We start from the raw sequence: 25,574 nt of genomic DNA on the forward strand, positions 1-25,574 counted from the left end.
GTATTTATTTATTTATTTATTTATTTATTTATTTATTTATTTATTTATTTATTTATTTATTTATTTAATACTATTTCTATGCTAGTATGCTAGTCTGGTCTTTCAAAGAATTTGTGATTTTTACATCAGGTCTTTTGTGCTAGCTCAAGTCTTGCAAGTGTTGTGTCAGCCTAAGTCTGTTGAGCCTCAGATTCTATCCATCCTGGATTCATGCCTAGCCTTTTCAGAGCATTTTATGGGATAGTTAGGTTTGGATCCCTAGTTGTGCTCTTACCAATATTAAATTACGTTTTCCCATCCAGTTGTAATTGTTTAGGCATTTGACTACCTAAAGCAGGCATGTCAAACTGCCGGCCCACGGGCCGGATGCATCACGACAAAACTGCGCCCTCCCCATTGCTGGCAATGGGGAAAAAGTCATGATACGCCGTGTGATGTCACGTGACGTCACGAGTTTGACATGCCTGACCTAAAGCTAATATAACTTTCCTCCTTATTATTTTTCATCAAACTATTTTTCCTGCCACCTGCCAATGTGCACTCCTTCTGTACACTTGATTGTTTTTCCCCAAACAACATTCTCATGTATAAATACACATGCTTTTTCCACTGCAAAATTGATAGATAGCAATATTCTTCCCTATTAAAATTGGGCCTAGAATGCATGCAGGTGAACAAATAATTGGGGAAAAAGTGATAGCCCAGATAATTTCCATTAGTGCAAGGCTAACTACATCAAACTAAAAGGTTTGGTTCATTGAAAAGTGCTGCATTTTTTCACAGTACTTTTCATCCAAGGTAGGGGAAAATACACAGGTTATGAGACTGAACAATATTATTTTTCTTTCCATATTCTCTTCTGATGCCACTGAAAAAAATCAATGCTAACTCCTTCAAACAAATGCCCCAAGTGAATTCCTCCAGATGGACACATGTAGGAGAAAGAAATGGCATTTATTGAGTCAGAGTGGTTAAGAATCTCTTTTACCATTATCAATCTTTGGCTCTAAACTGTTTTTTTAAATAGTTGAATTTTGGCTTAAATAAAACATAGCAAGAAGATGATACCTCCTTGTTATTTGGCCATAATAAATAAGATTTGTTTAGTTTTAGTTATAAGTGTGTGTGCCTACAATAAACTAGAAAAATAGTCTTTTTTCATCCTCTTCTTCCTCCAGAACTGCAGGCTGTTCATTAAGTCAGACTTTTGGTCTACTCTTAAGCCTTGTTTCTACTAGTCCTATCTCTGGAAGGAGCTTCAAAGTTCTCAGACCATTTTTCTCCAACTGCTGCCCTCAAGGATATTGGAACACCGTTCTCCAATCAGTGTGATCAATGGTAAAGAAAGGGAAGAAATCCAGGGAGAATCTGGCTTTTTAGCACAATACGCTGCACCATGTTTTATTTGTCTAGAACAGGGGTAGGCAACCTTGGCTCTTTTATGACTCATGGACTTCAACTCCCAGAATTCCTGAGCCAGCTTGGAGCCGAGGTTGCCTACCCCTGGTCTAGAAAGAGCAAGATCTGTGCCTCAGGAAACAGGAGAGTGGGAATCCCCCTTGGATCTACCCTAAAGTTGAAAGCATATGGAATCAATATAACAAATACGCTTAGCTCAATATAAAGAATCACCAGACTGTATGATAAAGTGGTCACAAAATATTCAGGAACCAATTTCGTTGGACACTTGGGAGATAATTTGGGTTAGAAATGTTAAATTTACTCAGGCTCAAAATTTAAGAGAAAATTTTTATAAAATGTTTTATAGATGGCATCTGGATCCCAAGAAGTTGTCTAACATGTATCTTAATTTACAGTCTAAATGTTGGAGATGTGGTAGTTTAGAAGCTACCTATTTTCACATGTGGTGGACTTGTAGAAATATAAAAGCTTTTTGGATCAAAATTTGGTGGAACATTCAAAAGATTTTTAAGAGAAAGATAAAGTTTTCTCCGCAATTGTTTTTATTGGGCATTGTGGTAGATTGTGATGTTAAAGAAACTAACTTGATGTTGAACATGATAACAGCAGCACGGTTACTGGTGGGACAATATTGGAAGAAGGATAATTTGCCCACTATAGAAGAATGGGTGTTTAAAGTTTCGAATCTTGCAGAAATGTCTAAGATTTCTGCTTATCTGAAGGATCATTCACAGGAAAGATATATTTCAGTTTGGAGGAGATGCATAAATTATATTCAGAACAAATATGGGACTAAAAAGTTCCATTTAGCTTATGAGTAGATTTTAGTGGGATATTGTTATTGGTACTTTGTTTGTAGTTATGTTAAAGGGGAGTTAAAGCACATTATGAATTTGGTTAATTGTATATTATGCATAATTTTTATTTAGAATATGATTGTTGTAACTATAATCCTGTATTTAGCTCTGGGAAGTGGGGGGGGGAAGTGGGTGGGTTTGGGGTGGGAGGGATTTGGGGATATATTGTAAAATTTTGTTTTTGTAAAACTCTTTAATAAAAAAAAAGAAACACCAGGTTTTGTTGCTTTTTTTTACAAACATTGTGATTATTGTATTATGGTGACCAAGTTTTCCAAGAATATTACATGATTTTTGTCACACAGAGAATACTTGAAAGTTTAAACCAGTGGAAAGTGCATCTGTACACCCACAGCAAGGGAGATTTTTCTCTCAGTTATATTCCTCGGTATATTAATATAGGATCACTGGAGCCTCTTCCCATTAATTATTGAGGAAAAAAATCAGGCTCTAATGTTCTAATGGAACTGTATCACTGTCATTGTCTATAGAATCTAAAATACAATATACAACACAGGGTACATAAGATGCAAGCCTGACCTACTAATAAGCTCAAATCACTGGTACTTTGAGCATTCTTCTTAGGCGGAATTCCTGCCCAAACGGTCAGTGTTATTGAAGGCAGATGACCACAGGAGAATCGTCACCGGTACACAGAATAGGCAAATCAACTTTTTAATGTAGCAATTCTAGCATTTTACCTACTTGATAAAAAACTTTATGTATCTATGCAAAAGCTTCTACAAGAATGGGGAAATTTGAGGATTCACTTTTTTTGAGTGAAGACTAAATAAACGAATTGCAGATTTTTAAAAAATTATTACTTTAGCACCCAGTTGTTAGACAAGACGCAGCAGCTTTGTCAATAAACTGAGCCAGCTTGACATCTCGCTTTGTCAGGCCACCACAGTCATGGGAAATGAGCGTTATCTGGACCTTTGAACAAGAAAGAAGAAAGATGAACAGTTCATCACACATAAAAAAAATACAGGTAAATACATTTTTTTTAAAAGAACAGAACCATTCATAGTTTAATGTATTTCCTTGTAGACTAGATGTACTGTAGTTTGAAATTTTCAAATACATCTTAATTTGTATATTTAGTTTAAAAAGCACCTGTCTGCTGTTCTAAAACTGGAATGGTATTGTTCTTTTTTTATATTTCTCAGCAGTCAGGTACAGAACCTGGAGACATTCTATCACAAAACATGCTTGTAAAAAGCTTCTCTAAAAAGAAGCCCATTTATTTATTAACATTATCTGTAGCCTGCCCCAAACGTAATAGACTCTGGGGTATAACTAGACAACATACAATATAAAAGTTAAAATTATCAATAATCAAACATCAAAGGTACTAAATAATTGAAGCTACTTAGGAGTCAAATTCATATCAGAGGATGGGTATCTTAAACTATTTACGAAAAAATATCAGGCTTGTGGTCTCCATATCTCTCAGGAGGAAAGCATTCAATAAAGTGGCACGCTACCGAGATTTGATATAGCTGTAGTCTCCAAGTCAGCTCCAAAGGCAGAACCATGAGGAATGTATTACAATAGTCCAGGTAATTAGAGATCAGCATGAGTTACTGTTGCCAGGCATCTCATTCCAGGTAGAAATGCAATTGGTATGCTAGCCAAAGCTGGAAGAAAATTCCCCTGGCCACAGCTTCCATCTACTGTTTAAGAAAGAGTTGGGAATTCAGGAGAAATCCAAGGTTACAAATCAGCTCTTGGTGTGAAGGATGGGGAGTGTGAACAGCCTAGCCAATGTTGCCAAAGTATCTATTGATAATTAACAACTCTACCTTGGTAGAATTTAACCTAAGGTTATTCTACACAATTGTCACAGCATCCAGGCACCAGTTAAAGACTTCTATGACATCTTTGGCTGGTAAAGCATAACTGGGTATCAGCAACATGTTGATGACACCTTACCTCAAAGTGATAAATGACCCATGGTATATGTATATTCTGTATCCAATAACATGGGAGAGAGTTCTGGGACTCTCTACATTGGAATTTGCAAAGGGCTACCTCCCCACAATACCAGCTGGAATTGGCCACTTGGGAGGGAGAAGAATTAGCATAAAACTGTTCCAGATTCCCAATCCCTGCAGACATGGTCCCAAAGGGTACCATGGTTGATGGCAACAAATGCCACTGAGGGTCCCAGCAAAAGTCATTGAGCCAGGTGATCAAGGCTGTTTTGTCCTGAATTCTGACTAAAATCCTGCATCATTTAAGATCTCTGTAGCTGATTTGCTGTCACTTTCTAACCCACTTTTACAAGGAAGGACAGGTTGGAAAGTTGATAAACATTGTGAAAGATAGCCAGACCTAGGGAAGGCCTTTTCAGGATAAGACAGAGTATTGCCTCTTTCAAGGCAAGTGGTATTACATCTAAACCCTGGAGCCTACTGCTCATGCCCCCTCCCCTCACATCCAAAAAAAAGCCAGGAGGACCACAGATCTCAGAACCACTGAACTATATTTTTCAAAGATCCTGGAGCACTGGGGAACTACCAGAGGACTGGAAGAGAGCTGATGTAGTTCCCATCTTCAAAAAAGGGAAAAAAATAGATCCAGGAAACTACAGACCTATCAGCCTGACCTCAATACCTGGGAAGATTCTGGAAAAGATAATCAAACAACAAATCAGCGAACACCTTGATGCAAACAAAGTCATCACTAAAAGTCAACATGGGTTTGTCAAAAACAGATCATGCCAGACAAATCTTATTACATTCTTTGACCAAGTGACAAAATTAGTGGACCAGAGGAATGCTGTAGATATAATTTACTTGGACTTCAGTAAGGCATTTGATAAAGTAGATCACAACCTACTACTTGATAAGATAGAAAAATGTGGGTTAGATAGCATCACCACCAGATGGATTCATAGCTGGCTCACAGGCCATACTCAGTGTGTGGTCCTCAATGGAACTGCATCTACATGGAAAGAAGTGTGTAGTGGGGTGCCCCAGGGCTCTGTTCTGGGCCCAGTGCTCTTCAACATCTTCATCAACGATTTGGATGAGGGGATAGAAGGGGAACTCATCAAATTTGCAGATGACACCAAGCTGGCAGGAATAGCCAATACTCCAGAAGATAGGCTTAAGATACAGGAGGATCTGGACAGACTCGAACACTGGGCACTATCTAACAAAATGAAATTCAATGGTGAAAAAAGTAAGGTTCTACATTTAGGCAGGAAAAATCAAAAGCACAGGTATAGTATAGGTGGTACCTTGCTCAATAGTAGCAACTGTGAGAGGGATCTCAGAGTCCTAGTGGACAATCACTTCAATATGAGCCAGCAGTGTGCTGCAGCTGCCAAAAAGGCCAACACAGTGCTAGGCTGCATTAACAGAGGGATACAATCAAGATCACGTGAAGTACTAATACCACTTTACAATGACTTGGTAAGGCCACACCTGGAATACTGCATCTAGTTTTGGTCACCACGATGTAAAAATGATGTCGATACTCTAGAAAGGGTACAGAGAAGGGCAACAAAGATGATTGGGGGACTGGAGGCTAAAACATATAGGGAACGGTTGCTGGAATTGGGTATGTGTAGTTTAACGAACAGAAGGGTGAGGGGTGACATGATAGCAGTGTTCCAATATCTCAGGGGCTACCACAAAGAAGAGGGAGTCAAGCTATTCTCCAAAGCACCTGAAAGCAGGACAAGAAGCAACGGATGGAAACTAGTCAAGGAGAGAAGCAACCTAGAACTAAGGAGAAACTTCCTGACAGTTAGAACAATTAATCAGTGGAACATCCTGCCTCCAGAAGTGGTGAATGCTCCAACACTGGAAGTTTTTAAGAGGAGACTGGACAGCCATTTGCCTGAAATGGTATAGGGTTTCCTGCCTGAGCAGGGGGTTGGACTAGATGACCTCCAAGGTCCCTTCCAACTTACTTATTATTATTATTATTATCAAACCCAGAAGTGGCAGAATTCATACTACCAAGGACCCGATTTCTTTCTTTGGGCTTCTGAAGATCGAAAGTATCCCAGGTATAATACAAATGCTGCTTTGCTCAACAGTGGATACTGTCCAATTGGCCTTGTATTTTCTTTAAAAAGTACTTGCACATATTCACTGCACAAGAACATTGGATTATAACCAATTGCAAGCAAGAAACTGTTCAGTTGAAAATAAACATGAAGAGCCTGACAATACTTTGCAGACCAACTCCTGTTTCATCCAAGGGATTATTCAGATATCTCCAGCAGAACACTATGTTCTGCTTTGCTAAATTTCTTTGTATCATCAAGCTACTGGGGGAGGAGAAAAAGATGAAGTCTAGATATTTAATTCTCAGAAATTAAAACTGTATCAGGAGTAACTAGAAATACACACGTTAGAATAGAAATTGTTATCAAAACTTCTCCCTGCATATGTTGCCACAAAAATATCTTGTTTAAAATTATGTTAAGTACAGATTTAAAAGCAAGAATTTCTCATTAAGAATGTTAATAAAATTGACAATATTCTAATTGTGAGTCTATCTATCCATATGAAAATTTCAAGATCCTTAAAAGTATTTTAACTTTGGGTTGATTCCTTAGAGACCAATATACTCATTCAGAAATGTTATTTTATTACTTAATCTGAATATATATTTTGAAACTACACCAAGAAATCTAGAATTCTCAAAAATATTTCTTGGCTTTGTAATTTGGAATATTAACTTGCAATATCAGAAAGCAGGAATAACTAATACTATTATTTTTCTTTAGTTTTAAAAGGGCCTGCTTCTAGAGTCAGAAGAAAGAGCTTGTAAGCCGCCCTGAGTCTTCGGAGAAGGGCGGGATATAAATGTAATAAAAATAAATAAATAAATAAATCTGGAGAGCCAGTAAAAATCTGCTGCTCCTAGCTTGGAAAGTTTGAACAACAGGGGTCACAAATACCTAATATCAGTTCCTAAGATCTCAAAAATTTGCTGCCAAATTAAAATGTATATATGGCAGAAGGGGAATAATTAAATACCATTTGGAGCATAATCATATTTACAATCATATTAAATTAAATCTAATTTAATTTAATATGATTGTAAATAAAATGATTTTTTTTGTCCACTACTTTCTGATGTGAGGCCCTGGTGTACATTTCAAAGGTCAAGAATGGCCCACAAAAGTTAGGCACAACCAGAATAAATGACTTCTGGAGAAAGCATAAGGGAGATGGGGGAGGCAGAGTGACACAAGCAGTGTTATGTCACAATGTAAGCCCTGCTCATTTCTTGCATGTGTCACTACATTCACACAACCACACAAATGGGTGGAGCTTCAGTGTTATGTTTCTTTCTGCACTATGACAAAGGTATTGAGATAACGAAGTTATCACTGCCTGGAATATAGGATTATCATACTTTCAAGTTTGGTAAAACAGAATTTATGGATATTTCCTATTACTTCAATAAGCCAATCCCAGCTGTATGAGGGAAGGTGAACATAGAACCAAGCGATCATTGCAAAAATGGGGGGAATGAAGGTGACATAATTTGAAAAAGATTACAACAAACAGAATGAGACTGACAAATGCTCTGATTTTTAATCTATGGGGGGTTAAAATATAATTGGAGCCTGGTATTCACCAATGAAAAGAGAGAAACTATTCGTTCATTAATATTAGGTCATTACCTTATTGTACACATTAAACCACTCAGGATGATGATTCATCTTTTCAGCCTGAAGAGCTACCCGAGTCATAAAACCAAAGGCCTGCATAAAGAAAAAAGATTAAATGCATGTGTAATTCTTAAAATAAAGCATTTTATTATCTTGTGCATGTGCAAGAAAGGAAAAGCGTCAAAACGTAACAGTAAAAAAAAGCAAACATGTGTAGACCTGATACTGTTCATGTAGTTCTGGGGGGAAAAAGTCTTGGTTAAATTTTACTAGTAATGGAGAATGATACCAAGAAAGTGTGTCACAGAGATTATTTCAGAAATTGTTACAGAAGTCTGATGAAGCAAGCATTTGTATCCATCCTTACACTGCAGATAAAGAAAAATATCTGAGTTAAGAACGGTGTGATTTGATTCAAATCAAACAAAGCAAAATTGTATGTGCTCTATTTCACCCACTTTTGTCTTGTGCAAAACAAATTTATATTGGTTACATACATCCACACAGTATACAAGTGCTTAAAGTATCAAGAATCCAATATTATATAGTGATTTTCCCTTGCTAAAACCAAACAAACTGATCTCAAAATAAGACTAAAAACCTAATTGAAAGATTATTTTAACAGCAATAAATCTGTGATACATTAAGTATGATCTTTCAAAGTGCATGTATCCATCAATATACTAAAGTCTTGTTATAAAAAGTTTGCAGGGGGAAAAAACCATGTTCAACCCTATGACAGCAATTTTGACTAAACATATAATCAAGAAGTAGTATAATAGTTCATAATAGTTTCAGTATTTTTTCTCTACCTCTGCTGACTGAAGTATGACTCTGCAAATCACTTCACCAGTCAGATGAATGCAATCATTACAATCAGAGCAAATTATTCCAACAAAGTTTTCCATGAACAAATTATCAAAATGTTGGCAATTGAAATTATTTGCTCTCAAGTGAATCACAGAATTGCAGCCATTGGTTCACTTGATTTTGAATTAAATCTCAACGTCAAACCACTGTAAATAGTTTTGAAACAAGTTTTGAAACTATTTTTGAAACACTACGCACTTTTCAATTGTGATAAAATAAGGCATTCTCTACAATTCTGCAATTTAATGAATGGCATAATTTAGAGCATTTACTTTATTACTCTTTAAAAGAAATTTACTAATGTTTCCATTGTGATTATTTATTTACTAGATGTGTATGTAAACTCACTTCCATGTTATAGTACTACAATACAATACAAAAAAAAAGATAAAATCAAAATAATCAGTAATTCTCAGTATAATTAACTACATCAACTTCCATATTTCAAAAAAACTCCTAATGAATGCAGCAACTAAACAAAGCAGGCATCAGACTGGTGAGATTATTTACAAAATTAATCCCTGCATTTTGAAGTTATATTGTCTTTATTCTACAAAGAGGTGGAAGGAAGCCAGCTCTAATAGATAGGGCAAAAATGTATATGTTCTTTGCTTGAGAGATCACCAAGAAAATCCACAGTAACAGTTGAAAAAAACACAACAACCAACCAATCAATACAGAAGTTGACAATAGTAAATTGCAACTACAAACTACAGCTACATGGATGTGTCCGTGAAGTCATCAAACCTCATTCTTGATTTGAGGGACTTTTCCTTTCACTTAAATTTGAAAATGTTCGACCATTTGAGTAATACCATTAAATCCTTACCTATAGCTGTATCAAACTTTTTTTCTCCAAATTCCATAAACAGAAATTGATCACATGACTGGTCACAACATGGAAGTTGTTTTTCCTTGACCATATACCGGTAACTACCTACCACTGACTTTCAACCACGAATATTGTCCAACACATAACTATCAATATTTAATTCAGTCCCTAAAACATTACTTATGACCCATGAAAATGATAAATTATGGTGCAAACATTACATAGTTTAATTAGAAAACGTCCCTACCTGCTTTCCCGGTAATAAAAATGTGTTTGGAAATATAAAATTTGGGAATAATCTCTATTGGAATTATCTGAAAGTCTGCTATGATCAGCAACAAATCTAGTGTACCAATAGCCCTAACACTAAATCTTGCTTAACCCTGGGATTTATGGGCAAAATGATTAGACAGTAAGCGATAAAAAATTGTATCTGCTCGAGATACTGGAAAGATACTGCCAGCAACAGTACAAGTCAGTTTCTTTTTTTTTCAATGTTCTTTGGATTGAGGGCAATGCACCTTTAGTTTCTGTCTAGGGAGGTAGTGACAGATTTTATTTTCCTGGACTCCAAGATCACTGCAGATGGAGACTGTAGCCAAGAAATTAAAAGACGCTTGCTCTCGGGGGAAAGCCATGGCAAATCTAGACAGCACACTAAAAAGCAGAGACATCACCCTGTCAACAAAAGTGCGTATAGTCAAGGCTATGGTCTTCCCAGTTGCAATGTATGGCAGTGAAAGCTGGACCATAAGAAAGGCTGAGCGTCAAAGAATTGAAGCCTTTGAACTATGGTGCTGGAGAAGACTCCTGCGAGTCCCTTGGACTGCAAGGCGATCAAACCGGTCAGTCCTAGAGGAGATCAACCCTGACTGCTCTTTAGAAGGCCAGATCCTGAAGCTAAAACTCAAATACTTTGGCCACCTAATGAGAAGGAAGGACTCACTGGAGAAGAGCCTAATGCTGGGAAAGATTGAGGGCAATAGAAGAAGGGGACGACAGAGAATGAGGTGGCTGGATGGAGTTACTGAAGCAGTAGGCGTGAGCTTAAATGGACTCCAGAAGATGGTAGAGGACAGGAAGGCCTGGAGGAACGTTGTCCATAGGGTCGCGATGGGTCAGACACGACTTCGCAACTAACAAGAAGGGAACTAATTAATTTAATCCATATTCCTCTGCCTTAAGATTTCCACTAATATTGTGAGGATAGATATTACACTACAGATCCCCATTTACTTAGTTTATTTTTATCTATCTATCTATTTATCTATCTATCATCTATCTATCTATCTATCTATCTATCTATCTATCTATCTATCTATCTATCTATCATCTTCTATCTAACTTTATTTTAACATGGAAATCTCTTTGCTTGAGTAGTTAGCCATGCTGGTGAAGAAAATGCTTCAACTATCAATTAGAGTTATACAAAAAGAAAGTTTTGTTCAAAAGACCAATGGTGGCACACTTAGTTCAGGGACCACTGGTGATCAACAAAGCCAACGCAGTTAGCCTCTAGTATAGGCATCCAAAAATAATAAAGAGCAAAAATATCATGAGATTATTAAATCTCCCTAGGTTTGGGGGTTCCAACCAATATCTTATGAGATTTTGGGTAAGAATGCCAAACCCCCCACCCTTGCAAGTTCCTGTAAGTTACTTAGTTTTTTCAATCCTACGTTTAGGTCCCAATATTGCTCAAAGAGAATCATGCATGTCATGTTGTCCACAGACCCACGCTGCTAATCCTAGATAATATTATAGTCCTCAAAAAGAAAAGATTGGAAATTGTTGATGTAAATCACAATAAGCAAATCAAAGATTTAACAGTAGTAGCCTAACAAGTGGGGTATTTTGTTTGTTTTTTAAGTATTAGGAGTTTGATTATCCTTGTGTTTGGAAATTTAATTTTACAGACCACAGAATGCAAGCTAAAAAAAAGTTAATTACATTAAAGTCCCAATGAGATATTAATGTCACTCAATTTATTAACTACAACAATTTTTAAAAGAACTCTTGGTCAAAGGTTCTATGACATTTTAAAATATTTTATGGAACTTGCAGACATTTCAAACAGTGTAAACATTTACCTTGCTGAAGTCAGGTTTATATATACACCTAAGAGACTCATACCTTTACAGTCCACTTTAAACCTGGACAGCTGTCTCCCCCTTACATATATTTTTTACCAAGAAAATGAAAAGCAGGTCTGTTGAAGTAATTTTGGCAGAGCAATCTCCATTAAGCTTCCTAAATACTTCCCTTGCTAATTAAATGAAATCAGAACTTTATTGTTTATGGATCACCTTTTGTATCTGTAGGCTTACAACCTTCTTTTTTTTAATAAAATACAATTGGAAATGGGGGAAAAGCTATTTAGGATTGATTATATATGAAAACATTATTACATAATCAGTTTGGACATTTCTTCACGTCTTGAAACATAATCAGTAATTGGATGTAATTGGTGATCAAGGAAACTATCTGGTGATCAATTAAAGTAATTACTAGATTCCGGCAACACAACCAATCTTAATTTGAGCAAGAGTCTGCAATTCTTCAACTTTAATTTAAAATAATGAATATTATTAAGCAGTCTGTGAGCCAAGATCATGGTCAAGCCTACATTGTATGTAGTAGTCAAATTAGTTTTGCTAAGTTTTTGTTTACCAGCAAGCGAAACACTTCATGTTAGAAAGTGTTTTGTTTATTTTTTAAAAATATGCACCGTGGTCTTGACCTTCATATCAGCACTATTGTTAAGCTTACCACAACATGGATATTTTAACATCTGGATTTTTTTTTCCAACTCATTGAGCAGGTCTTAAAATAATTCAGTAGAAAAAGAGCACCAAGTAGTGAATAAACTTACATCTTAAAGATCATTTTCCCCCTAAGAATCAAAAAAATGTCTTGGAGAACATTCTGGAACAATCTTATTACAGTAGCAAAGGAATAGGTTGTCTAAAAAAAATACAATTTGCACATTTGTATTATACAATTTGCATTCAATTACATTTTTCTCAGGAAGTTTGACCAACACAATTGCTATACTTTTTCAGCTTAGTAGTTTACTTCCAAAACTAACCTCTCACCAGAACAAGCCTTTTCTCCTCCTCAAAGAATTCTTTCCAACTTGAGAATAGTTCTTCCTTTTGCACATCTTGTTCCTTAAATTTTACATAGTACAGCTTGCATCTTTCCTACACTCCTTTACATTTCTGCATTGCTACACTCAAGTACAAACTCTTCCTCTTTCCTTTTGATCCCAATATTTTCATTACAGATTACCTAAGAACTCAGCTAAAGTGCTATGTAATTTCTTTAAAAGAAAGAATTCTCAAAGAAAAATAGTAACAATATAAATATTTATTCATTATTCATTCCTTGATTTTGTTTAAGCATTCAACAGGCAAAAGAACATTAATCCCATATTACTTAACTTGTAGCTTCCAACAGGTAGTGTTAATTTTGACAGCAAAGATTAAATTTCTTGATAATTTTCTAAATAATTTAAGTTGCTGGTATATTATCATGAGTCTTTAGGCATACTATGTCGGAATAATTTTTACTTAAAAATATGTTCTATCATGATGCATCTACTTCTATATTAGCATTACTGCACCACTTTATATCTAATTAAATATGAAACATATACTAATCAATCTCAGGGTTAGTAAAGTTTCTGAGAAAATATCACAAAACTTCTGAAGGTTATACTATGTTTAGAAAGTTACTTATTTCATTGTTATCTTTCACAAAATTGGATTCAACTAACTTTACAATATTCTTAACAATTACTGTGATTAAACATATTGCTGGAATTAAGCTTAATTAAAATAATATTAAATGTGTTTCTATATAAATGGCAGATAGACTGTAAAATACCACTATTTTACAATATTCCTAGTATCAGTAGTAGGAATAAATATACTATATTCACTGTACTATAAATCTTTTATAAATAATGATCAGATACAACTTAAATGTGTCAGTGAGATTCAGCAGTGTTAGGTCTACTCAATGACCACATCCAGAAAATAAGAGAAACATTATATTAAACAGAAATGAATTGTTAATGTATTATGCAGAGCAAAGGTTCAAACTCTCCATTATTTTCTTCTGGACAGAGACCAAATGAATGGCTTTAGGAAATTATCAAGAAAAATATGAAAAATACAGAAATACCCTATTTTCTACACAAACCTCTATACAGGCATTTTTAAATTGGATTTTATGATGCTTTATAATGTTTTTAATTAAATATCCTTAAACTATATAGGCAGTACCATTTCTGCATCTAGATACAAGTGGGCTGCATATTACTAAAAATGGTAGATTATGGATATGTTTGACCAACACAAAAGACATAAGGAAATAAGGGGGGAAATGGCAATAATATAGACCAGTGTTTCTAAAAGAGGGGTCAAAGACCCATCCGGGTACCCCAAGATCCTCTCAGGGTTCTGAGAAATAAAAGTTATTTGCCAGATATTGAAAATATTGGCAAAAATTTAAAACTTTCACTCTTCTCCTTACTATTTTTATTTATGAAAAATAAAATTTTAATGAAAAATATTTTATTTATGTTAATATCTAGTTTAACACTGCTATTTTAATATTCTTGCATTATATTAATATATTATTTGACTAGATTCGCTAAATCATAAGTCTCTTGTTCAGATGGGCAGTCATGTACATTGAATAAATAAATATTCCAAGAATGCATCAATTATAATGTGGTAAAAATTGATAAATATAAAATAATGCAAATAAAAGGACCTCTTTTGGGATCCTCTATAATTTTAAAAGTGGAAAGGGGTCCTAATAGCAAAATGTTTAAGAAACCCTGATCTAGACAATTAGCCCACTGTGGAAACATGGGTTCTGCAAGCTTCCATGTAGATTACGTTTTAAATGGTTCACTTTCAGGTAAAGTATAAAGAAGTCCCTGCATATTTTACTCCGCTAGTCTTTGCCAACTATAGGGGGTGATGGTGATCTCCATTTCATTTTCAGAAGAACATACAAATTAATCGTGAATTCATTGTAGATACTTATTGTACCTACTAAATCATTCTGGACTCTAAATAGAAATTATTTCATTCTAATGGTGACCTTATTTTCATAGCTTATTCATATATTATATAAGAGAGATTCTATAAATTAACTTCTAATGAAAGATCAGACAGAACCTAAACTAACGTAATCTAAGCTAACCTAAACCTTAAACTCTATTTCTTATGCAGAAAAGGCTTTACCCTTTTTACTACATCTATAGGCTATGGTTTCCAACTTGTTTACAATTATTATGGTGAAGAAACTAGCTAGTCAGCTCTGTATCAAACATTTTGACAGCAAAAGCACAAACTCTGATCTATTTTAAGAACTTTGCCACTCTGTGTAATCTTGTGAAAGCCATTCTTGCCTTTGATATTTAGAATGTTTACACTTCATATGTTATTCAAACAATGTTTTACATATTAACAAATAATGTGAACAAAACTTCATGTTAGATCAAATTCTTCAACAAGTGTCTTGCCAAAACGCTGTGATTTTCCTATAAAATTATTCCAATTTGTTGATCTTACATTGGATGAAACATACTGTAACAATCTTCATAATTTCTGTCCTTTTGGGACACTGTGATTTAAAGTAACATAATACAGACCAGCACCACTGCTAATCTGAACCACCTGACCAGATAAACAACAGTTTCCCCTTTTCTCTTCACTGAGGACATTTCTGTTTATTGTCATATGATTTGCTAATTTTCAAGAAATGAAGAATAAATGCAGCCAAGTCAAACTGTGGGTAAGAAGAATTGACTATTACACACTGGAATATCTTTACATTTAGGTATTAACATAATGTCAAAAAGTTTCATGAGTTTCAAGGAAAAGTAGGTTAAATGGTTACAAGTATTTATGAAAAAAATATCAGTTACCGGTAAGTGAAGAATAAAATAGTTTAAATCAATCTAATTTAATCTCAGTTAGTTTTAGAAGCTACATATTTCAAAGGCCATCCAAACAATGGCATTCCCATAAGACATTTTTACCAGGTCCCTCAGTGACTTAAAACAGTGAATCAGAAATCGGGTATTTAAGGCAGAAAAATTAGCATACAATTGGCACTGGGTAGAGTGCAAATGAGTACCAATTTTATATCAAAGTAGTGGAGAAAATGGTCAAGAGGGGAGAAATATGTTTAAGAATGTTTTGCAATTATAACTTTATTTTTTTATTATTATTGGAAAAAATATTGGTTCCATTTTAGACCATAAGAATTGTAAATTCCTTTTATCACTAGAAAAAGCAACTGGCAATGATTAGAATATTTTACTTTATAAAATAGAATTCCATAAATTATATATACCTATTCAATTCTCACAATCGTTTAGATATACCTGACAAAATACAGCATCTAAACAAAAAAAAAAAAGAAATTTGCAAAGTATGAACAATTTCAAGCAAAAGACAGACCAAACATCATATGCAGTTAGTCTTTGAATACAAATGCTTTATTCAGACAACATTCCTTTTTCTCCATCTCCAGCCAATGATGCCAAATGGTCTTTAATAAAACTGAGACAATGTATGGTATGATCTGAAGGTCAGCTCTCTGAAGATACATCTGAATGAACCTAAATATGGGGGGTTGTGTTTGTGTTTTCCTGCCCTCATTTTAAACTCCTAAATTCTGCTGGTGTTTAGAAGAGTTGTGAAGACACGGCTCTTCCCCTAGACTTTTGGCAAGGGAGAATGAAGCCCCTTTGTTTGTTTCCATCTATTAGTCTCAATTATTATCTTCTTTCTTCCTTTTTAACTGATTTTATTGTAATTGTCTTGTTTTGATTTTGGAGAGTCACACATAGTTGTTGGGAGTCAGGAGGGCATGCAAGCTAAATAAATGAATAGATTTTCTAGAATACTATTATGATATATCATACTCATCCTTAAGTTTATTGCCCAAATACATATTTATTTTTCTTAAATGATGATTTGCATTTTTTCAAAACAAGACATTTTCCAGATTCAAGGGTTTTTTTTAGTTTATATTCTTATTTAAAGCATTTAAAATAAACCTTCTAATAGAAAAATAGTAAAAACACCAGATGAAGCTTTAAAAAAAACTATGGTAAATGCAAACATTAAGTCTGATCACAGAGTATCTCATGCCATTTAAGGCATTCATTTCTCCATATGTTTGTTATCATGCATTACACTTAGAATCAGAATCAGAAAATAAAGATACCTTTTTCTTCAGAAATCCAAGAAATGGGTGAATGTTTGTATTTTTGTTACAATAAATGGACTTTTCAGTTTCTAACCAAAATACTGTACCTCAGAGTTTGCCAATATAAATTTCCAAGTTCTAAGCAGGAAAGCACCTGTTCACGTAATCAGTTGCTTTACATAATGAAGTCTGTGTTAAATTGAAAAAAATACAGTTCAAAGTTTACTGGATAATTAACTCCAAGGGATGCTTTGTTACATCTTTCCAGGAAAAATAAAACATTTGAGATCTTCTTCTGATTACAGTATAAGCTTTTGAACAAAGCTTTTGCATGACTTATTTATGAGAATATTCTATATGTTACAACAAAACATTACTTTATGTTGATTTTAACTAAGTCCTGTTTGATAGAGGTATAGAAAATATTTCAAATTATCAGCTATTCTGACATTACTGGAAATGCTCCAAATCTATTCTAATCATTCCAGACTATTCTAAGCTCAATCTTAAAACAGGTGTGAATTCAGATAGTTTTACATTATATGGTATTTCATTAATGAATTCTGGGAAAAATAGAATAGCATATTTTTTTATTTATTCAATTAATATAGTCATCAATCTCACGTACATGACAGTAGGGCTTACCTAATAGACATTAAGCTTAATTTATTTACTTAAGGTACAATATTCTCAGTGTAATATTGCCCTTCCTCCACAAAAAACATTAAAAATGCTCTACAAAAGTTATGGTAGGTACTAATATACAGACAAAAATATAAAGAGACAGATATAAAACACATTCAATCCATTTGGATTTATATGAAAAGCATATGAAAAATATCAAGCATATCAATCAAGAAAATAGACAAACATATTTAGGGGCAAATTATTCACACAAATACCTTCGAGCCATTTCCATTCCATCTGGCCAGAGGTTATGTTAAGGGGTTGCAGAATTTACATTCAGGCAGCATACTCCCAATCACAATTCTGAACTCTAAGCACAAATTTTCCAATTTTCTATTTCCACCTTTAATTATCCAAAACATATTCCAATCCATAAATTAGTAGAATGCGTAGGTGCCATGACCTTTTCACACTTACAGACTAAGGCTGACTTGAAGCTATATAGTGCAAATTTCTTCCATTAGTTTCCTATGTGCAAAAAAATATTGTATTATGTTTTGATCTCAACAGAGTCTCAACAGAGACTTGGATTCATCTTTATGGCCACTGGTTAGAATTGGTTTTTGTTCCAATCGATTTAACTGTTAATCCTGGCTGACTACGGTATTTCAAATTGAAGTGGAAGAAAATTCTATCTCTAAAATTCTAAACTCTCCAGATTCTGTAATGAACTGAAGCTCAATTCAGAAAAGCCAGATATTGTTAGTAGATAGTTTCTCTGTCAGATGGGTGGTACTCAATTTGCTCTAGATGGGACCCCATTCCCCCAAAACAATCTGATGAATGGTGATTCACCAGCTACAGCCCCATGATTATCCATCTCTTGATAACAACTCTTTCAATTTATGACAATGTTTTTTACATGGGCCATTCTGAAGATGTTTCAGAAATCTAAGCAGGCTACACAATTCTCTAGAATTGGTAATATGAACACATCAATCAGTTCCTGCTCTTAGTTCACTTCTGCTCCCAGTTCAGTGTTCTGGTTTTAACCTATAAAGATTTTCCTTGTGTTGGAACAAAACACCTGAGGAAATGCATTATTTTTTTTATTTATCTTAATTTTTAAAAAACCTACTTTGTAGTGGTTAAGGTTCTTACCCAAAAACCAAGAGATTGTGAGTTCTAGTCTCACCTTAGACATGAACACCAACTGGGTGCTTTTGAGCCAGTCACTCTCTATCACTGTGGGGGGAAAAAAGGAGGAGGAAGGAGTATTATGTATGTTTGCCACCTAGAGTTACTTATAAAGTAATACATGTGGGATAAAAATCTATTCAATAAATAACTAATGAATTGTTTGCCAAGATATTTTCATTTTTCCAAGCATCTGAACAATCTTGTTCTTCTAAGGCTAGTTTTAGAATTGCTTTCTTATTTTAAATTGTTAAAAATTTTATATCATTTATATTTTAACTGTAGTAAATTGAGATTTAAGTGCTGATTTCTTAACTGTAAAGTGCTGTGAGGTTTTTAAAATAAGAATCTTTAATCAATCTTTACTCCTGATGACTATAGACAAAAGTCCACAAAGTTTTCTTGGAGTTTTCTTTTTGGCAAGGTGAACCTAGTGTATTTATGACTATACTTAGGTTAGACTGACTGGAACACATTCTAATTAAATTGTTTATAACTAACTTAAATCATGTTAATTTCAGTGGATGTGTTTACTATATATTGGGATGCAACTTAATATTTAAACAATGCATGAAATATATGAGTTCTATCTCAGAATAAATGAGATCCAAATAAAATAAGCAATCAGGAAAGGCAAAGTTAGACAAACCCAGCATTGTATGTGTGTTTTTCCTTCTTTAGCATCCATAAAAATATTCAGTGAAATCTATCTGTCTGTCTCTCTTAGGATGTTTCTTTGTACAGTTTTTTTAGCATCCTATCTAAATTGAAATGAGAATTTTTATAAAAAAATTGATGTGTCCTGTATAATACAAGACAAACAGGGAAAGTCTGATGAGCCTTAGGAGGTAAGGTGGAAAGAAGAGTCAAAACAAAGACATTTCATTACCTTTACAGATTTTTGATTGGATTCAAAGATTCAGGCATTTAGTTCACTAAAATCAATCACTCTTAAGCAAGTTATGACTAATTTTTATACCAATTTTCTTGGGACACAACTGTAACTAATTCATTCTGTGTTCCACATATTATCAGTTTGATTACTCAAGTAAAATATTTAAGCTGTGATTCTATCACTATTGACTAGATTCTGCATGATATACTGTTTCTCTATTTTATTAATGAAATTAAAATAAAAAAATTACAATTGTTCAGGAATCTAAAACATTCTTTGAGATTCTAAAATATATTTAATTGAATAAGTGAATATAATCAACCACATATATAGCAAGCCAAATGAAAACTAAGAAATACGACTTAAATTAAAGGATATCAGTTAAAGAAATATGTTGTTTTTGTGAAGAAAGCAACCCTAATTCATCTCTAGTTGTCCAACTTGAATCAATTTCTAACTATTAAAGTAGCATTTTCTTCAAGGAAATAGACCCAAACCATAAGTAAAAATGCCTCTTAAAAACTGCAAATGGTAGTATTTACTGTGCTGTTCTACTCCCAACACCTCAGATCAGCACACAAAGAAAAACATCCAAAAATTAAAAATAACAACAACATACCAGAGTATGTTAAATGTAATGTCTCTGATCCTCATAGGTGAGTATTAGTTATCACTATTTATAGAGACCTTATCTTCATAATATTAAAAACAAAATCAAGGAACTATAGTTGTAATTCATTAGATTTTGAATACCATATATCATAATTATAATATAATTATAACTTTGAATTCGTCCTCAGCTTCAAAGGGGGAAAAAAAATATAATCCACCTCACCGCCATCACCCCCACTTTTAGACATGTTTATGTTACTTTGACATAGCAGCAAGTTGTCTTTCTCGGTCTTGCCAAAACAAATATATCGAAACACAAAAGGGCAGGAAACAACAAAAATGGTGAGCTCTAGCAAACATATCTAAGGCTGATTTACAGCTTTCTGAAAACTCAAAATGAAAAACTGTAGTTGATCTCAACTGATAAACTGTGGTGCTGCCAGTGGTTTTGCAGAACAGATGTAACATTTTAGCAAACGTGATTGTTTGTGAAAGAAATAATTTTGATCAAAAACAAAATTGCAGCCAGCAGAAGTTCTGCACTTTGTCATTGTAATCTGCTCTGACAGGAAGCTGTAAGTGGAGATTCCTACTGTGAAAGGAGCAGATGTGAAAGGTCAGCCGTGGCCTGGAACTTCAAAACCGTTAACGTGTAAAACAGTGTGCATTAAAGCCTGAAACAGCTAACCACTGGATTAACGGATGTCCGCTAAGTGGGTTTGATGTTCTTTTGGCAAGTAATGGTTAATTTTTAAAATAGGTATAATTGCAGTTTTCTCTCTCTCTCCCCCTCCCTCTCTTCCAATATCTTTTTACTGGCCAGAATCCATTTAATTACAAAGTAGATTTTTAAAAATAATGTTTTTAAGAAAAAAGAAAAAAAATCTACATCATCTTTATTAACTTGTTCATGACAACCATTTCAAAGTAAGTGACAGGGATTAATGAAAATTAGACACAGCATTTGTGTTAAAAGATATATATAAAATATCAGATATTTATTCCAAAGTGCTTGTTAAGTCTAAAAGACAAAATATTTAACTTTGTTTAAATGTCCAGTTGAGATACTGCTGGAAAACAGAGACAATGGAAGTATTATTCAATATTACACAGTGGAAGCAAAGCAGCTGAATATAATGCACAGTAAAGATGGAAGAAACACTGATGGGTTTTTCAGATATGGCAGAAGTCCAAATTTTACTAAGTTAATCAAGTCATCTTACAAGTATTCAGCAGCTCAGATTAAGAATAATATTCTGCAACTGACTCAACCATATGTGCTTTCTTCTGAATGTAATGAGGAATGGTAAGAAAACAACTACTGAGATATTTGCAAACATCTGTTAGAAGCTGAAAGGTGAATTTTAAAATAAATAACTGTTAAATTTTCTCTGTTAAATCCAGAACATTAAATCTATCATTCAGAAATACGCCATTCCTAATCCTTTCAAATAAACCAAGAATGAAAAACTATTTCAACAGACAGCTAGAAGGACTTTTTCCTCATTTAAATAACAACAAAAAAAACAAGTTCAAAAGTCCCCCAAATGTCATAGAATGACACAGAATGGAGGCTTTTTCAGGCCATTTATTCTAATTTCCTGCATTGCTATCAAGTTGTCCTTCCAACAACCATTGATTTATCTTTACATGAAGCTTGTGAATACTTTAGGTTGCTAATGAGCTTTATGGTAGAATTGGTAGAATTTTCCAACTCTTTTCCAACCATTTTCCAACCACTGGTTTTCCAAAGAAACAATGTTTTAAATGGATGCAGCTTTTTTTAAAAAAAATTCTTCAAATTTGATTAATGTTTTAACACACATTTAAATTCCTTAAAAATCAATAATAATCTATAAACATCTTTATAATCTGTAATTGGTTAAACCAGGTACAAAAGCCTGGTTAACATAGATTATCTTTTAATAATATATTGATTTGGTTGATTTGGTTTTGCTTAATGAGAAGAACCATCCCAAGAAAGAAGCCACAATTTATAAACCATTATAAATTGGCTCATGTTTCACACTAAGGAAAAATAAACTGTGTAAGTCTTAGGACCATATAAATAGGGTATAAATAAGTCTCCATATTACACATAAAAGTGTCAAATTCAAATCAATGTTCTGATGCAAAACTCTCAAGGTACCCTGTGTAAGATACTGTATCTAAGATTAATAAACACATGTACCGGTAGTTATGTAATTAAATATTCCTTTGAGCTTCATTCTGTTAAGGAAGAAATAGATGTATTGCTTATTCATGTTTCAGCCATAAGAAGGAAATCAACTTGTAATGCTAACTTTAAAGAATTCAGAGGTACAGTATATCATATAAAAACAGATAGTTTAAACATTCTCAACTTACAACCACAATGGAGCCCAGAATTTTGGCCATAAGTTGTTGCAATTGTAGGTCAAGACATCACATGATCAAATTCAAGCATTTTTACAACAGTCTTAAAGTGAGTCACTGCAATTATAAATCAAATCACGTAGTCATCAACCAAATCTATTCTTCCAAATGGATTTTTTTTTTGCTTGAAACTGGGAAAAATTATCACAAATGATTGTGTCATATGATTGTGAGATGCTGCAATTGGTCATAAATGTGAGCCAGTTGCCAAGTGCTCAAAATATGATCATGTGACCATGGGGGATCAGCAGTCATGACTTCAAGGACAGGTTATTAAGTAGCTTTTCCAAAGTGGATCATAATTTTAAACAAAATAAAGCTTATGACACAATTGTACGAGACAGCAATTTCTTCAGGAAGAATATAAATTGATATATTTGAGTCACATTAAAGTTGTACATTATGAATCTTAATTTGCAGCTTTCCCCTCATTTTTATGTTTTAGTGGAGTGGTACCATGTAGAAATAATCTCTGCTTGGCATGCCTTAGAACAAGGGTTCCCAACCAGGGCTGCGAGATGATATTCCAGGGGGTGCGAAAACTTGGGTTTTCAAAATTATACTGTGTATGTATAATTTGTCGCCGTTATTTCGAACTTTTGTAAGGGGTGCGAGAATATATCAGAAGGGTTCTAGGGGGTGCGGGGTATAGAAAAGGTTGGGAACCACTACCTTAGAATCTTGCTGTACATTTCAAACAGATTTTCCTAAATCAATTGCCTCCTGCATGAAATTTTTCTCAATTATCACTTATTAGTGAAGAAAGAATCCACACAGTCTCCTTTTCCAGTCAGGATTCCAACCCAGGTATAGAATAGAAATCATGCTGGTTGTTTATCTAAATTTTTTATTTATTTATTTAGTTATTATTTAAACTTGTATACCGCCCTATTCCCGTAGGACTCAGGGCGGTTTACAGGGAAAAATTAAAAATACATACATACAGAGTTAAAATCGATTAAAACTAAAATTAAATTAAGTCCCTGAATTTAAACTAAAACCCCATTAATAAATAATTAAAACCCCTCAGTCTGGCCCAGACAGCTCAAAAAGCCAAGTTTTCAAATCCCTGCGAAATGAGCGAAGGTCGGGGGCAGTCCTAAGCTCCGTGGGAAGATGGTTCCAAAGGGCCGGCGCGCCCACAGAGAACGCCCTTCCCCTGGGGATAACCCGCCAGCATTCCTTGACCGGCAGTACCCTAAGAAGGCCCTCCCTGTGGGAGCGCACGGGACGATGGGAAGTTGATGCCGGCAGCAGGTGTTCCCTTAGATAATCCCATAGATAAATGACACACTTGGATAGGGAGAATGCAATCCTTTCGCTCCTGCTGACTCTCTGCACAGCTTCCAATTGTGGACCACCTGCAAGGTTAGGATTAGAGAACACTGTTCTGCCATTGTTCTATTTCTTCCACAGCAGGCACTTCCAAACAGTGGCAACGAGGGAGTGGGGAGGAGACTGAGCCCTGGATAGTTCAGTGCAGGGTGCTATAGAACTCCTTCTTTTCCCTCCATTTACATGAAGCTGCTGGGAGAGGTCATTTGTCAGCACATGCTGAGGCCTCATCTGTATGCGGATGCTATGCAGGAGTAGTTTATCTCCACCCCAGGTCAAGTAGGAGATGAGGCAGAAATCTCATCTCAGTACCTGGAAATTTAGGAAGAAATTAATTCAGGCTTCGCCCCAGTAAGGCAGATTGGCTCTTGATTTAAGAGTCATCTAATTCCAAGATAATTTATATTTGGTTAGAACTAAGAATGACAAGGGGTGACACAATAGCAGTATTCCAATTATCTAAGAGACTGCCACAAAGAAGAGGGGGTCAACCTGTTTTTCAGAGCACCAGACGGCAAGACAAGAAGCAATGGATGGAAACCAATAGAGGAGAGAACCAACCTAGAACTAAGGAGAAATTTCCTGACAGTTAGAACAATTAATCAGTGGAACAGCTTGCCTTCAGAAGTTGTAGGTGCTCCAACACCAGATGTTTTTAAGAAGAGATTGGCCAATCATTTGTCTGAAATGGTACAGGGCAGTGGTAGGCAACCTTGGCTCTTTTATGACTTGTGGACTTCAACTCCCAGAATTCCTGAGGCAGCCAAGCTGGCTCAGGAATTCTAGGAGTTGAAGTCCACGAGTCATAAAAGAGCCAAGGTTGCCTACCCCTGGTATAGAGTCTCTGTCTATGGAGATTCTCAGTTATCCAGATCATGGCTGTCCCAAAGGAGCTTTTCAAAAACGCAACTGGACTTTCTTAGTTTTTTTTTCTTTCAAAACATTTGGCTTTTCATCTTGAGAACTAAAGAAGCTTCTTGGATCGAGAAGCAACATGATTTCAAAGAAAGTCCAATTGCCTTTTGGAAAAGCACCTTTGGGTATAGGGTCTCCTGCTTAAACAGGAGGTTTGACTAGAAGACCTCCAAGATCCCTTCCAACTTTGTTGTCTATGAAGATTCTCAGTCATCTAGGTCCAAAAATACACCTTTGGGATTTACAGCTGTTATTCTATTCTGTTCTGGATGTGATGCACTCCTTCTGCATATACCTGAAGGTGTTTCTGGGTTTACAATTCCTGCAGGAATTGCAGGTTCAAGCTGCAGGCAAGAAAGACTTCACTAGTTTTGGCTGCCCTGCTAGTTGCAATATTGCCTGGCCCAGATGTCACTATCAAGAGTCACTCATGTATTTGTCACCTCACGACTAGACTATTCTATCTTACTCCACCAAGGGTGTTCTTAAAATACTTGGAAGTTGCAAACTGAAGTGGCTCATCAGATAATGAGCCATTAACATCATATAATATTTCTACTGCAAGCGTTGCAGTGGTGGCCTCTGAGCGAAACATGAAGTTCTGATTATTACTTATAAAGACCTTCATGGCGTGGAACATGGATATATTTGAGACTGTCTACTCCAAGTAGAAACTGCTCACCTAATATAATCTAGCAAAGAGGACATGTTGTA

At 34.8% G+C, this 25,574-nt stretch overlaps 1 protein-coding gene across 1 annotated transcript in view; it reads right to left on the reverse strand.

Moving 5' to 3' along the window:
- Window positions 1-2,190: 2,190 nt before the first annotated feature.
- Window positions 2,191-25,574, reverse strand: part of PCBD2 (pterin-4 alpha-carbinolamine dehydratase 2) — a 37,431-nt gene continuing 14,047 nt past the window's right edge. The window contains exons 3-4 of the mRNA XM_083352698.1: window positions 7,936-8,016; window positions 2,191-3,215 (exon numbers count right to left, since the gene is read on the reverse strand). Of these exons, the coding sequence (XP_083208824.1) occupies window positions 3,105-3,215; window positions 7,936-8,016 (192 nt within the window). The 3' untranslated portion in view covers window positions 2,191-3,104. The remainder of the gene's footprint in view (window positions 3,216-7,935; window positions 8,017-25,574) is intronic.

This window comes from Vipera ursinii (genome assembly GCF_947247035.1).
Source record: "Vipera ursinii genome assembly, chromosome: 2".
Taxonomy (NCBI): Eukaryota; Metazoa; Chordata; class Lepidosauria; order Squamata; family Viperidae; genus Vipera; species Vipera ursinii.